A 14,912-nucleotide genomic window follows, 5' to 3' on the forward strand; every position below is an offset into this window, starting at 1 on the left:
TCTGAACATCCGAATTCCCGATATCTAGGTGTCAATAAGAGCCAGTGTATGTCTACTATGCTAAATGGAACTATTATAATCTACTCCAAAAAGATGTCTGCATTAGCTTCCATCATTGTCTGCTGAATTATTCACTGTCTGAATGATGATGTATATTGCCATGGCTGCTTATGTTGTCACTGTACATGGGAACATTGTAAAGTACAAAAATAAATGATACCTCATGTAACGTCCCATAAGAATATAGTATAAATCTGCTTCAACCCTCTCACTGGGGTTATATGGATGTCTACAAACCCCGGCAATGTAAGAAGCATTATAGTATGATGCATAGAAAGATCCATTGACTTCCATGGCCCTCGCACAATAATATACAAGGTACCAACAAGTAGAATTGGTGTCAGTCTGACTTATAGGCTATGTTCACACATAGTATTTCTGTCAGTCTTTTTTCAAGTTTAAATCGGAAGTGGAAGTGACAGGGAAAAATTATAATGGGAAGATTTGCCCAGATTCTGTGTTTTCAACCCGCTCCTGGTTTGGTTGTAAAAAGTGTGTGAACATAGCCTTACATTATAAGACGTTTTCTTCTGAGATTTCCCATGTATCGTGGTTAAATTCACTTTAAATTGGTGTTAACTTTTGCTGTGTAATGTGCATTCGTGGTTTTATTTTTTATATACTTTATATACTCAGAGACTTGTAAAGCTTCTACATGGTAGATGTTTTGTTTTAATGACAAATTGGCTTTAATGGCTTTTATGAACTTATAAAAAGTAATTGCATGTTTTTATGTTAATGGATTGGCAATGAAGGGAGCAATCTACAGGGAGATTTACCAGGCCTTGTTACTGTAGCGATGGGCCAAAGCAACCAATCAGAGCTCAGCTTTTATTTTATCAGGGCTTATGAATACTTGAAAGCTGAGCTGTGATTGGTTGCTACGGTTGCTATGGGCCATTGCTATGGGCCATCTCCCACACACTGCTAATGTTATGGAGCAGGTTCAGTGTTGACTGTAATTGTAATCATCATAACTCTGTTCACACTCAAATGGGTTCTATTACGCTGAATATAACAATTTTATAACAATATATATACTATATGGTGGAGATTTATGAAACACGGTGTAAAGTGAAACTGGCTCAGTTGCCCCTAGCAACCAATCAGATTCCACCTTTCATTTTCCAAAGAGTCTGTGAGGAATGAAAAGTGGAATCTGATTCCAGTTTCACTTTACACCATGTTTGATAAATCTCCCCCTATATGTATGTGTGTATATAATATATATATATATATATATATATGTTTTTATTATTATTATTGTCTAGAATAGCATAACAAACTAAGCAAGTCTTCATAAACTTGACATCATGGAACTATGTTAGTGTGAACAATACTTGGCCTCTGCTTTACCCATTGAAAGTCTGTCTCCTCAGTCGAAGCTCGGAGATATCCTTTCTCCAGTCACGCAAAGGAACAAGCTTGGAAGATAACTTTCAGTGCACTTATGCCAGCTCTTTATGCAGGAATTGCGCACATTGGTAAAAGTGGGTTCAATGGTGGTGAAAAAGTGAAATTACACAGGTAATCCAGTGGACATAACCAAGGGAAAGTACTGTGTAACCAGTAAGCATTGTGAATCAGTAAGCATTGTGGGTACCCAATGATTTAGTAGACAACTGTTGTCTGATGAGAGGAGCGCGACTTAAGCATGCCCGGGTCTGTCCGAACCCCAGCGTGTGACATTTGATTAGCGGTGGCTGCAGAAGTACGATGCAGCCCTAAAGGCCCTATGACACCATGTGATTATCAGTCGCATTTGGCCAATTATCGGCCATTATGGCTGATAATCACTTGGTGTATTAACTAATTTTAAATGGCACGATCAGCCGACGTCGTGCATCCTTGTCTTTCAACGAGTTGAAAAAATTGTCAATGATAATGATGGTCCTGCAGCTCCCTACGGCCCACCCACTTCTTGTCAGCGCGTTTAATAGCGCCAGCAGCGAGCGGGAAACAAGGAGCAAGCGAGCAATGATCTGACAGGTTGCGGCTTGCTGGCTCCTCCTGATCGGCCTGAGTAGTAGGGCCTTAAAGTGAATGTACCAGCTGGTACATCGCTTTAAGATTTTTACATGAATAGACCGCCACTGGTGCGGGGATGCCGTGCTACGGTCCGTTTTTTGAAACACAGCCCAGTTCGCCGGCCAGTCCTAAAACACTTAAGGGAGGCTGCCCACCCCCAGTGTGACAAAACCCCTTCCCTCTGTGATGTTGTTGTATTGATTCTCATGGAGCTGCGTCACAGAGGGGAGGGCAGAACCAGTGCTCCAGCCTGGGCCGGTGATCGGAAATAGCCCAACGCCATGCACGGTTTAAAAAAAAGCACCATGGCAGTGGCATCTCTACGCTGGCGCTGGTCTATTGATGTAAAAATCTTAAAGCGATGTTCCTTCTGGTACATTTGTTTTAAGGCAGCCTGGAAAACATGGATACAGCCATGGACCATATCCATGTTTTGCAGGACTCCCTAGGGCTGCATCCAACTTCTTAAGCCACCGGTTGTCAAATGTGACACGATTGGGTTTGAATAGACCCAAACATGCTCTTCTCTAGTTGTCCAGCCTAGGGCCACCAGCTAGGTAATAGGCGGTTTCAAGCATGGGAAGACCTGTATCAGCTTCTGTTGGCCTAATAATACTACAAGCATAAAAGAAGTCATGAAAAAAAAATTGTCCAATTGTTTAATATATCACTATACATCTACTGGGTGAGTATGAAAATCAAGTTCACGTTGTTTGCAGCCATGAGACACTGAGAGACGCTCCTGCCATGTAGCAGCAGTGCTATGCCATGTACAGTACCATACTACTAACTTGGTTTTCCTTTCAGCATGCATTGTGCATTTACAATAACCTTCTTATTTTGTGCTATTACTTTTAATTTTAAACCTGTCCCAGATTTTTTTTTCTTCTTGCAGACTTTCTCTGAAAGTTGAATGTGTTTGAGGCTGCCGGAATGTAGCATGTTGATTAGGACCCAAGTCCAGCCTACCCAAAAGGAACAAAAAAAAAATAAAAAAATAAAAATAAAGATCTACAATTCCTTTTTTGGACATTTGTTTTGCAGCTTTCTACTACGTCTTAAGGCAGAGAATAGCCAGCGTAAGGTGCCGTACACAAGGTTAGCTAAACATATTTCTTACAAATCATTTTGGCAGAATACAGTGTGTGTCTGTGGAGCACAGACTCGAGATATAAGACTTTATCAACTTTTATTTTTATTGCTTTTCACTGACCAGTATAATTTCTTTACACTGTGAAGATCACCAACATGGTTTATGTTCCATGCACAAAGATCATCAGGTAAAAAGCACTCAGATTAGTCCGAAAATTCACCTGCAGACCAAATGGTGGCTGAAAATGGGTCATTGCATGCTGCGTGTTTGTATGACCTAAGCCTTGCATTGTCTTTTTTTTAGTGTTTATTATTTTAGAAATTTAGCATGTTTTATTCTATATGTGCATGCAAGTGTCTGATCATATTGCCTGTGTCTCCGAGGAGGTAAACTGTGTTTATTGTGCCCTAAGGGTACTGTATAATACACCCAGCACACAGAATAGCTGGAATTCCAGCATGTCAATTGTGTTCCCGAGTCACAGAGCTGGCCTAAGCACTAAAAGTGAGAGTACAGTTCTTAAGGTCTTCAACTAAGTTTATTACTGTTATCTACAAACAGATTAACTCTTCATGCACACTGCCATCATTTTATTGCTACTCTTTTATATAACACAGTGTAAAAGAATCATGTCAGTGTTTCAAGTGAAACAGAAACAGATCAACGCTGGGTTCACATGCTGTATAACAGCGGCCGTTCTGTGACACGGCCATGTCACAGAATGGCCGCTGTCTGTAAAGTTCATCCCAGCCGGTACTGCAGATGAACATGACTTTTTTTTTTAAATTAGAATGCGGGCACATTAGCGTGTGCCCATATTCCAATAACCATAGCAGACAATTCAAAGTAAGGCCGGGGCCACGCTTTACATTGTCTGTTCAGTAAATTTTGTGCGGTTGCTATTCAATGAATAGCGGCCGCACAAAATTGACATGTCTGTTTTTTGTGTATGCAGTGTGTATACACTGCGTCTGAGATTCCATAGTAATTAAAGCAATCGGCCACTTCATTAAACAAAGGCCATTCTTGCAAACCTGCAACAACGACTGCTGTTTAATGAAATTATATGTTGTGTGAATGTGGCCTTAAAGTGAATGTACCACTAGGTACATAACTTTGTGTTTTTTTACATGTTTGTTTTACATGAATAGAACGATGCAGGTGCTGCGGTCTTTGTTGTGAACCCCAAGCACCGGCCGAGTGTTCTTGTGTTCTCTATGGGGAGTTAGGCATAGGCCACAGTCAGGGGAGAGATAAGCCACAACCAAAGCTCTCCATCTCCACCAACATCATCTGTCTTTGGTCATTGGGGAGAGTTCCATATGCCTCATATTGATGGGGGAACCTGCTGCAAGCGGTGGGTAAGGGGACACTGTATGGGGACCTTTAGTTTAGACCAACTATTAGCTGGCCTAAACTGTGGCAGAAATTTTGTTAGATGCAGCATACCAAATGTGATGCACAGCAGAATTCTGGCCCATTTTTAATAGTAAACCTAGGCCATAGTTTCCTACTTTGGGGTATGTTCACACTAAGGAAAAGCGGTGGAATTCCGTGGCGGAACTCTCCTCAATGGAATCCCACCTGTCTCAGTGTCACACAGTGTCTCTTTGGGAGGGCTTGCGTGCCTTCGCTTCCGTCGCTCTCCGCTCAAAGAACTGATGTGTCAATTCTTCAAGCGGAGAGAGACGAAAGCGAAGGAGCGCGCGCCCTCCCATAGGGACATTGTGGGACACTAAGGTGGGCGAGTGGAATTCTGACGCTTTTACTTAATGTGAACATACCCTAAGACAAGCCCTATAATTATTTGACTATGCTCACACACGGTATTTTGGTCAGTATTTGTTGCCAAAATCAGGAGTCGAACCAACAGAGAAAAAATATAAGTAAAACTTTTGCACATTTTTTGTGTTTTTAACCCACTTCTGGTTTTGGTAAAAAAATACTTCCGAAAATACTATGTGAACATAGCCTTATAGGAAAATAATGCATCCTACAATTGGACATCTAATGCCCATGTAATTATCCATGCAATTATTACGGTCTAGTTTTCACTATGCTATTGTGTAATGCATGTGTTTGCGACCAGATCATACTGTGCTTGGAGTGAAGGAAGAAAGTCAGGTCGGGCCAACAACATTACTTGTAACATGTACAGTGCCCATAAATACACTAGAAAGCATAGAACGACTTTGCAGACCGCTGCGCTCATGTTCTGCGGCCAGTCATGCAGAATCCATGATGAAAGACATAACCCCTACAGATAAAAAAAAAAGTGCAAAAGTGCTAATCCTCGTCCATCAGTCTGTTTATGATCTGTATAATCCACCTTATCAAATCTCATTCTACATCACAGAGAAAACATCTGTTCCAGCACAAAAATAGTTCTTTAGATTCCTCTTTGTCTTCGTTTCTTTGTATTGCTGCCAGCGGAACCGGACTGATGACAGCTGACTACGACTCTGTATTTTTACGCCACAAATGGAAACAAGTGACCCTGTACTATCTGTCCCAGATATCCTAGGATGGCACATCAAGCAACAATGAAAAAAGCTATTCCGAAACCACTCTGCCCCATGCTGCCCTAGATGGGGCATCTTCAGGTCTAGTGCCCAGGGCAGCAGCAGCTGTTAATACGGCTTTGGGTAGAACTATAGTTATTTATTTTATGCAAATGTATATAGCAGGGGGTGGATGATACCTGACTAGTGCTGAGCGGACTTGCCGCACTGTTTGGGTTCAGCCACGTTCTCCGAACTCAAACGAACAGCATTTGACTCCCGGTGGGTGGAGAAGTTGGATGCCGCTCGATAAAGTAGGATTGGCAGAAAAACATGTATCTAGTCTATGGGTGTATCCATGTTTTCTAGCACTTCCTAGGGTGGCATCCAAGCTAAACGTAGCAATCTGTAGCAGTCATGGCGTTAAAGGAGTTGGCAGTTGGCTCCGTGATCACCACTGCCTGTCATTATCCTCGTCTCCTGGCACATTTATGTGTGCAGGGCTGCTCAAACTGAAGCAGCCCTGCACACATTAAAACCCCTTCACACCAGGAATATATATATATATATACATACACACACACTCACATTCTTACTGCACGGGCATTGGCAGCAGGAACGTATATATGGCTGAAGGGGTTAAAGGGTATCAGTCTCTTAAGTTTTGTTGAGGGGAGGGGGGTTCTGACTGATCCTAACAACATATCAGACATTTTGATTTGTGCAGGTCTGTGTGCTGAATGAATACTTACTGATCAGAAGGGCTTGAAAGAGATAGTTACCCTTTAAAGAATAAATGTGTGTTGCATCTTTACAGTAAATATTTGTGGCTTTTTTTTTACATTCTTCAAAAGACATCCTTTAATCGTATGATCAAAGAATCCCATGATTTGTAATGAAAAAAACATCACTTAAAAAAACCAAAACTCAAAAGCTGAAACCCTCTATTTTGGGAAAAACGCCCATAAAAAAAAAAAAAAAAAAAAAAGGTAAAATATGAAAAAGTATATAGGCACAGACACTCTAGGCCACGCCAATTTCACACAGGGCTACAAGCTTAAAAGTTGTTTTTTAGGACAATAACTGCATCACCTGCTGAACGGACCCCAGGTCAGATCTTGGATTAAAAGTGGCTATCCGACGGTACAAGCGGTTTCGGGGGGGAGGGGGGGGGGGGGTTGTCAGATTGTAGGTATACAGTCGCTTTAAATCAATGGGCCCTAAATACCAACCACCACCAAAATGCTACCAAAACATGTTAGGCCACAGTCACACATTCTGTAGTTTTGTCCGGAAATGTAGATACGCAATTACAGACAAAAATACGCAATGTAGCCTGACATGTTTTTTTGGTATTTTGATGGTGGTTGCCATTATGCACCTATGTTTTTCAAGAGAGCCTATAGATAAATAATGTTCATATAGTATTTTGAGTATTATGGAAAAAAATCCTAGATCTAAAAAACATTACAAACAAAAAATCATTGTATTTGGTGCATTTCATATTGTTCTGTAGGATTTCAAAGTAACATCGGGCTACTTAAATAAAAACACAAAACAAATCCACTTTTCTTTCATTATTCTTCCCCTTCCTTAAAGTGAATCTCTGCTTTATATCACCATTCCATTGTCAGGTACCTTTTATAAGGCATAGAGCCCTGTTTTGCTGGTATCAAGCTCTAAATCCCCCGTTTCACTTCCCACTAACATAAAGTTAGATGATAAAATGATGTCTGCCTGGAGTCAAAACTAGGGGGAGCCTATTGCACGCCGCTTTATCGATTGTGCCGTTAACTCCTGAATTGTTTCTGCAATTTTATTGAGCGCTATAGCTTTGCAGGGGATTTAGGAAACTGTATCCATAAAACAGAACTGCAACCTATAGCATCAAATTAATTTAGATTTTGGGAATTTTTATATAAAAGCTAAAAAACAAAACAAGATTAAAAGGTGTTCAAGAGTGATCACTCACTTTAAAGTTTCATTCCTAGTGACGGCTACGATAAACCTTACCCAGCCACTCTAGTATTAAGTCTATGACTGGCATGTTCTTTGATGTTACAGAGAGCAGGGTGCCAGAAGATTCGGTTTATGCCTGTTGTTTTGAAGACTGGATTCGGGCCATGTTGAGCTATAGTTAGAATATTGTGCATTTTGAGGGAAATTAGCTTTTATGTATTCTCTCCGAACTGTTTCATAAAAACAGTTACGGCGTTGAGGTTGTTTTATGACATGGCATAGTTAAAGCCATGTATGTAATATAGACGCGAGGTTCGAAGACAACTTTATGTACAGTGTAGTCTACGATATTACCTCCTGCTGTTGGCGCTGTCCATCCAAGAGCTGGGGGAAGTGTCTCAGACTACCAAAGCACACTGTGCAAACAGTTACATGAGCATTTAGTGCCCAATCTACACTTATGGAGTTACCATGCCTGATAGCGACGGTCTGCTGGCCATCGCTCTCTTAATAGAAGTGACAGCAGCAGACTGCCGCTATCTCCTATGGGAGCACATTACCCCCGCCCCCCGATCTTGGTGTATGTAATGGGGGGGAGGGGCAAGGAGCAAGCGAGCGCTGATCTGACTTGTTTCACCAGATCGACCCATGTAATAGGGCCTTTAGAGTTTCTTGATATGCTCTTCCATTGTGGGTTTATAGTTTGTTGACATTTTAGTTAATAGTCAGATGGGCGTGAACATAAAGGGAACCTATCACCATCAAAATGCTACTGAAGCTATCAACATTATGTTATAGAGCAGAAGGAGCTGAGCAAATTGATATATATATATATCGTTATGGGAAAAGATTCAGTATAACTTTTAATTTAGTCATTGAAATCTCTGTTGTTTCCATGCTAAAGAGTCCAGTCCCTTGAGTGACACCACCCACTGGACTCCTTAACACAAACCGAGAAGGGCAACAAGGACATAGCTTGCCATTGTAAAAGGAAAAAATATACGAGCAAGGAAGTAACAAGGAAAAGCATGTATAAAAGTTTTCTGCCACCCACCGAGCAGGGAAAGTCGTCTGCGTCTATATAACCGAATATGGCCCAGAGTGGGTTCAAGGGAATATAGTTGACCAGGTGGGTGGTAGAGAACGACCTGATTTTCTCCCAGAACGAGCGAATCACCGGACATCCCCACAGGCAATGATAGATATCCGCTCCCTCCTCCCGGCATCTGAAACAAGCACTCGATTGGTAGATACCCATCTTGCATCCTCTAAGCGGGGTTATATATGATCTATGGAGCAGCTGCAGTTGCATCTCCAGATAACGGCTGGGGGGTAAATATTTAAGGGCTCTCGCGTGGGCACGAAGGAGAGTGGGAGTGGCCAAACCTGGTATATCCTGTGACCATTTATTCAGTGGGGCCGAGGAATTTCCCAAGTCCAGTGGAGAGTGAATGAATTTGTAGTAGAAGGAGGTGTGGCCTCACATGGTGGGGGAGTGTAGCAAGGCTTTTCTAACATACGGGGACCAGTCTAGTGTGTGTATTTCTGCAGTAACCTTGGATATGTAGCTGTGGGCCTGTAAATATGGAAAGACGTGAATATCTAAATGTGGGAACTTCTCTCTAAGCTCAGGGAAGGAGAGGATGGCCTGGGAATCTGGCTTCAGAAACTGCGATACAGAATTAAGCCCTTCTCTCTGCCAGTGAAAAAAATCTCTGTGAGGGGAACCGTTCTGAAAGTCAGGGTTGTGAATAAGAGAGAGAAATGGTGAGTAGCGAGGGTGCAGTCCCTTAAGTAGTCTCATCTTACGCCATGCCCTCCAAGTGGCCATTAGTAAGGGGTTAAGCCTACAAGGCTCCGGGATAGAGTGGAAGGGCTGGTGTAAGAAGTTGGTCAAGGAAAGGCGAGGGAGGAATTGTTGATCTCTCTTCGTGTCAGTGAAGTGATTGGTATGAAAGAGCCAGTCCATGGCGATGCGCAATGTTGTATGCCCGGATATCCGGGAAATTCAAGCCCCCATTAAGTTTGGGTTGTTTCAGAAGGTGAAAAGGTATTCTGGGGCGTCCCCCCTTCCAAATGAAAGAGCGATACAAGTAGTTGATTTTCTTTTCGTCCCCGGGGCGAAGGAATACTGGGAGGGAATGTAGGATATAGAGAAGACGTGGGAACTCTATCATTTTAAGGAGGTGTGCCCTGCCCACATAAGATAAGGGCAGGTGGCGCCAGTTTGCTACCGAGAGTATTCACCTGTTTATAAAAATTACGTTTACGGCCATCTATTTACTGATTTACTTCAGCGATTTGATGATCGTAGCATCTAATTTTTTTTACTACATGTCCTTTTTAAAGGGGATGTGTCATCAGAAAATTGCCCATTGTTTAAATGTTTTTATGTGAAGCAGTGTTTTCAGAATTTTTTCCACTCCATTAATTTTACAGTTTTCAATATGGCCACTAAGCCTTAAAGGAGAATTATCAGCAAGTTAGACTGATCTAACATGCTGATAGGCCCCTATTACGCATGTGGCGCCAAGAACGAAAGCATGTCCTGGGTCCCCACTCAAACTGTGACTGGAGCAGATGACAGCGGACCTCAGTGCTGGAGCCAGGGAGGTAAGTACCTGTTATGTTCAGCCACCTTCTCCCTGGCTTTATGTTTTGCCTGTTGAAGCCTAAAAACAAGCGGTAAAAGTCCCAAAAAATTCAGCTGAAAACACTGTACGTGTGAATGTAGCCTAAGATGGCTACCACAAAAAAGTATAAAATCTACAATCAGGAAAAAAAAACTGCTAAAAGATTATGTATCTGGGTTAATTAGTTATAAATTTAGATGATACTTTTTTATTAACCTATTTGCCTAGCAATACTTAACCCTCAGATTTTGAGGTCTTACTCACTGGTCAACAATGAAAAGACCTTCACCTTCTCAGTTTCCCAGTGAAACGGCTTTTACCTTGAAAATTCTATGACATGAATGAGTATACATGGGAATGACCTCTGTTCAGTAAAGAACCATTGAAAATTTACTATCCCAGAAACAATAATTTTTCTGGACTGGCCTCTACATTATTTCTCCTTTTTGTTTACATTAAACCCCAAGGATAATGGATTATATCTAGTTACTAAAAATTCTGCATTGAACAAGGAAACCGTAGTGTGAATAGAGATCTATCCAAATATATTTCATATACTGTACCTTATGTTTTAACGTCTTATGGGGGATCACTATTAGCTCATTTCCATTGTGACACTTAGCACGCCTCATGCGTCATGCCTCGTAAACTTTCCTTAAAAATGCAAATAAATGCAGTACATTTTATAGCTTCGGTTTTATGGCCCGCTCACCATGGAAAGTAAACATTATTAAAAAAATATATAGTTTAGGTCCTGAGTAACTAAGTAGCTTCTTAGCTCACAGTATGATTCATTGTATAGGTACTCTGACAGTACAGTCTTGGTACACGTAGTAGGTATTGTAGGTGTAAAATGTTAATATTGTTTAAAGATGATCTGTACCCCCCCCCCCCCCCAAAAAAAAAAAAAAAAAAAAAATCACATGAAATAGTATTGGGTGCCCTGCTTAAAAATATGTTTAACATAAAAACTTGATTTTGGGGACAACTCTGACAAAAATATGTTTTTTTAGCAATTAAAACACATTATAATGTTATATAACTTTGTAATGGTGCATTTACATGGAACGATTATTGTTAGAATTTTCGCAATAACAATCACATTTGAGCGATAATCGGCTCATGTAAACACAGCGAACGATTAAGCGTCGAGCGAGAAATCATTCATTGTGATCTTTCAACATGTTCTTAAATCGTCATTGGTCCTTCGCAAAAATATTGTAGATTGCTACGTGTAAACAGTCTTTCACCGATTTACCCTATGTGTGAGATGGGCTTAAGCGATCTTAAAAATGATTGCAATAACAATTTTTCTAACGATTTATTTATTTAGCTGATCGTTATAAAAACCAAATCATTGCTTCAAAATCGTTAAACGATCAATTGGCCGAATTATCACTCCCTGTAAACGTAGCATTATGTGTCTGGCACCCTATCTTCCCGGAAGTATTAAAATGCATACTTACCTGTCGCCGTCTTTCACAGGAGAAGGCTTGCCTAACTAACGTCCCTTAGTTCTCACACTTCCCATAGAGACTCACAGCTTGCTCAGCTCCAATTGGCTGAGCAACCTGTAAGCTTGTGTTTTATTTGACAGACTGGCACCCTATCCTCCCGGAAGTATTAAAATGCATACTTACTTACCTGTCGCCGTCTTTCACAGGAGAAGGCTTGCCTAACTAACGTCCCTTAGTTCTCACACTTCCCATATAGACTCACAGCTTGCTCAGCTCCAATTGGCTGAGCAAGATGTAAGCCATTTGATCAAATGAATGGAGGGGCACGAGTTTTGAATGGTCAAACCGGGAAGTGCAGAAGATTGTGATTGGCGCATGGCGGGGCCTAGGGACGGTATGATTTCGGGCTGTGACAGATTTCAGTGAGGGTAAGTATGAAAATTGTATTTGGTGGGGATTTTTTATTAATTTGTTTTTTGGCACCTGAGTTGTCCTTTAAACTATAGGCCATTTTCTAATGACACGTTCCTTTTAAGACCCTTACTTAAGGCCCTATTACACGGAACAATTATTGGCCGATAATCGTCCCGTGTAATAGAAGGCAACAATCAGCCAACATAAACGATGTCGGCTTATCGTTATAGACATTTGACTTTCAAGATGTTGAAAGACAAACGACTGTGATAGCAGCGATATGCAGACTGCCGCTATCCTCTTTGGGCTGCCCGGACGATCTAGCAATCACCCGGGCAGCCCCCCCCGCAGCTCGCCGCGGCCTCCCTTGCAATTACCCTCTGCGAGTGGGGAACGTCGCCCTGTGTAATAGAGGCTTTAAGAAGGATGCCTACCATCTGCTCTATAGAAACACTACACATAAATAAATTAATTTTAAAAAAATGGAAAACACTTGCCAGTCTTCCAATCTGCATGCTCAGCTGCTGCTCCATACAATTTCATTTCACCATGCCCGTCCCAATGAACAAGAAAAGGGGTCTGGAGTACTTCATTCTGGTATCTAATCTAAGTGACAGGGGTCGTCTATGAAGGAAAATCACAGCCGATCCCTTTCAGAGAGAGATAAGCTGCAGCAAGAGCACTCACTGCGGACAACACCGGAGCACTCAACATCGCCAAACATTCCTGTACATGGGGAGGACAGGAGCGGGCAGGAGATATACTGTAATTGGCGGCCGTCAGTTATTGAATGTATGTGGCCACCTTAACATTCACGACTTAGGCTGGGTTTACACTATGTTTTTCCTATCTGTTTTTTTCATCCTTTTTTTCCCCCAAAAAACTGATGAAAAAAAGCATGCATTTGTGTGCATCTGTTTTTCTACTGACTTCCATTTTAAAAAAATGGATAATTTTTTAACATACACAAAAACACAGTTGATCTCATTTTTGTGTCCATAAAAAAAAAAAAGGATCCATTTTTTATATTTTTAAATAATAGAAGTCTATGGAAAAAACAAATCAAAACGGATGCACACAAAAAAAATGGATAGGAAATACGTAGTGTGAACCCCGCCTTATCTTGTGATTTTAGAATCTTTTATACACACTTCTGTGGATTGTGATACCTACTTGATCTTGGCTTTTGCATTTCGTAGTCTTGTGTCACCTTGTAGTAAAGAAATACAAAACTCCGTAGACTTCATGTCTGCTGATTCGCTACACTGTCTTCCCTGTCCTTGGCACCATTACACACAAGAGAGTGTGACAGCTTATCTAAAGAGCTGACGTTATGCGCTAGATGTCGTCTACTGGTAGTCTGGGGAGCTCTGCACACTCTGGTGAGGCGGCACTAACACTCAGGATACAACACTTGCAGCTAGTGAGCAGCTAAATCAGATCTGAACAAGTGCCAGTAAGCCCTTCTGAGTCATAAGATCTATGAGTGTTGGGAAATGTTTCCATTAACAGAAAAGATAATGTTTGCTTTTAGCTGTAACAATAACTTATACAAGGACAGAAGGGAACGGGCTTAGACCAGGATTTTTGGGTGTTCTTTACAGATAAACACTTGCTCCTCTCAGCGTGTGAAAGATTTTTCCATTAGGCATCATAATTGTTAAAGGGGTTGGCCATTTTATAGTAAAATTGTTCAGTGTATAGTATTAGTAAGTGTACTCACTGTATATAGTGACAGCAGCTCCCTGTGTACCTCATAGAGCTAACATCAGACTCCCCTCCTCCAGGCTGTGCTGTCCTGCTCTGTGGTGAGTCTGTCCTTAAGATGTCTGACATGGAGGAGCATGTGACCATGCCCCGCCTCCAAGTGTCCACCACTGAGCCTGTATATGTCTATGGTGGATACTGGGGGGGGGTGCATGGTCACATGCTCCTCCATGTCAGCCATCTTATGGACAGACTCACCACAGAGCAGGACAGCACAGCCTGGAGAAGGGGAGTCTAATTTTAGCTCTATAGGGTACCCAAAGAGCTGCTGTCAGTAAGGGCTGTGAATACAATTACTTATGCTACAAACAAAACAATTTTACTGTAAAAGTGGCCAACCCCTTTAAAGAACATGAAAATATAGATCTATTAATACTAAACCAAATATAACGCTAAAAATGGGTATATGCAGTATACAGGGGATATATATTGCAGTGTGCTTATCTGAATTGGGCCATAATTCCGCTGCACTTTAGAATCTTCATTATGATCAATGCCTACAATTATTTACAATTTATAAAAAACTGTGAACGGGCTGGGACTTGAGGCCATGATATAGAAGCTAAATGCTGCGTTTACATGGAGCGATAATTCACCCGATCGCGCACATAGATTAATAATCTACATGGAGCGATAATTCACCCGATCTCGCACATAGATTAAATAGGTGAACGACTGTTTACACGGAACGATCTGCAAATTTTTTGCGAACGACGATTTAAGAACATGTTGTAAGATCAAAATGAACGATTTCTCGCTCGTCGTTTGATCGTTCGCTGCGTTTACACGTACGATTATCGTTGGAATTCGAAACTGAGGCAAGAATACAATGTTTTGGATTAAAAATGTAAAATAAATAATTGCATGCAATATCTGCACCAAAAAAATATAATTTTATGTGACATTAATAATCGGCAAAATCTATTGCGCTTAAAAATATGAACATTTTGTTGCAATGCAAAAAAAATTAAAATAAAATCCCATAATTGTGAAACATGAA

General features: G+C 41.2%; 2 protein-coding genes across 6 annotated transcripts in view; both read left to right on the forward strand.

Annotated features, from left to right (window-relative positions):
* AIMP1 (aminoacyl tRNA synthetase complex interacting multifunctional protein 1) overlaps positions 1-14,912 on the forward strand; it is a 433,090-nt gene that overhangs the window by 101,286 nt on the left and 316,892 nt on the right. The gene's annotated exons all lie outside the window — the stretch shown is intronic.
* Positions 1-14,912, forward strand: part of NPNT (nephronectin) — a 78,238-nt gene that overhangs the window by 25,542 nt on the left and 37,784 nt on the right. For 3 of the 5 annotated variants that reach the window (XM_069978411.1, XM_069978414.1, XM_069978413.1), the window contains exon 3: positions 3,133-3,186. The exons of the other annotated variants lie outside the window; for them this stretch is intronic. In XM_069978411.1, the coding sequence (XP_069834512.1) occupies positions 3,133-3,186 (54 nt within the window). The remainder of the gene's footprint in view (positions 1-3,132; positions 3,187-14,912) is intronic. 5 annotated transcript variants of the gene reach the window in all.

The sequence above is a fragment of the Dendropsophus ebraccatus genome, chromosome 7, assembly GCF_027789765.1.
Source record: "Dendropsophus ebraccatus isolate aDenEbr1 chromosome 7, aDenEbr1.pat, whole genome shotgun sequence".
NCBI classification, from domain to species: Eukaryota; Metazoa; Chordata; class Amphibia; order Anura; family Hylidae; genus Dendropsophus; species Dendropsophus ebraccatus.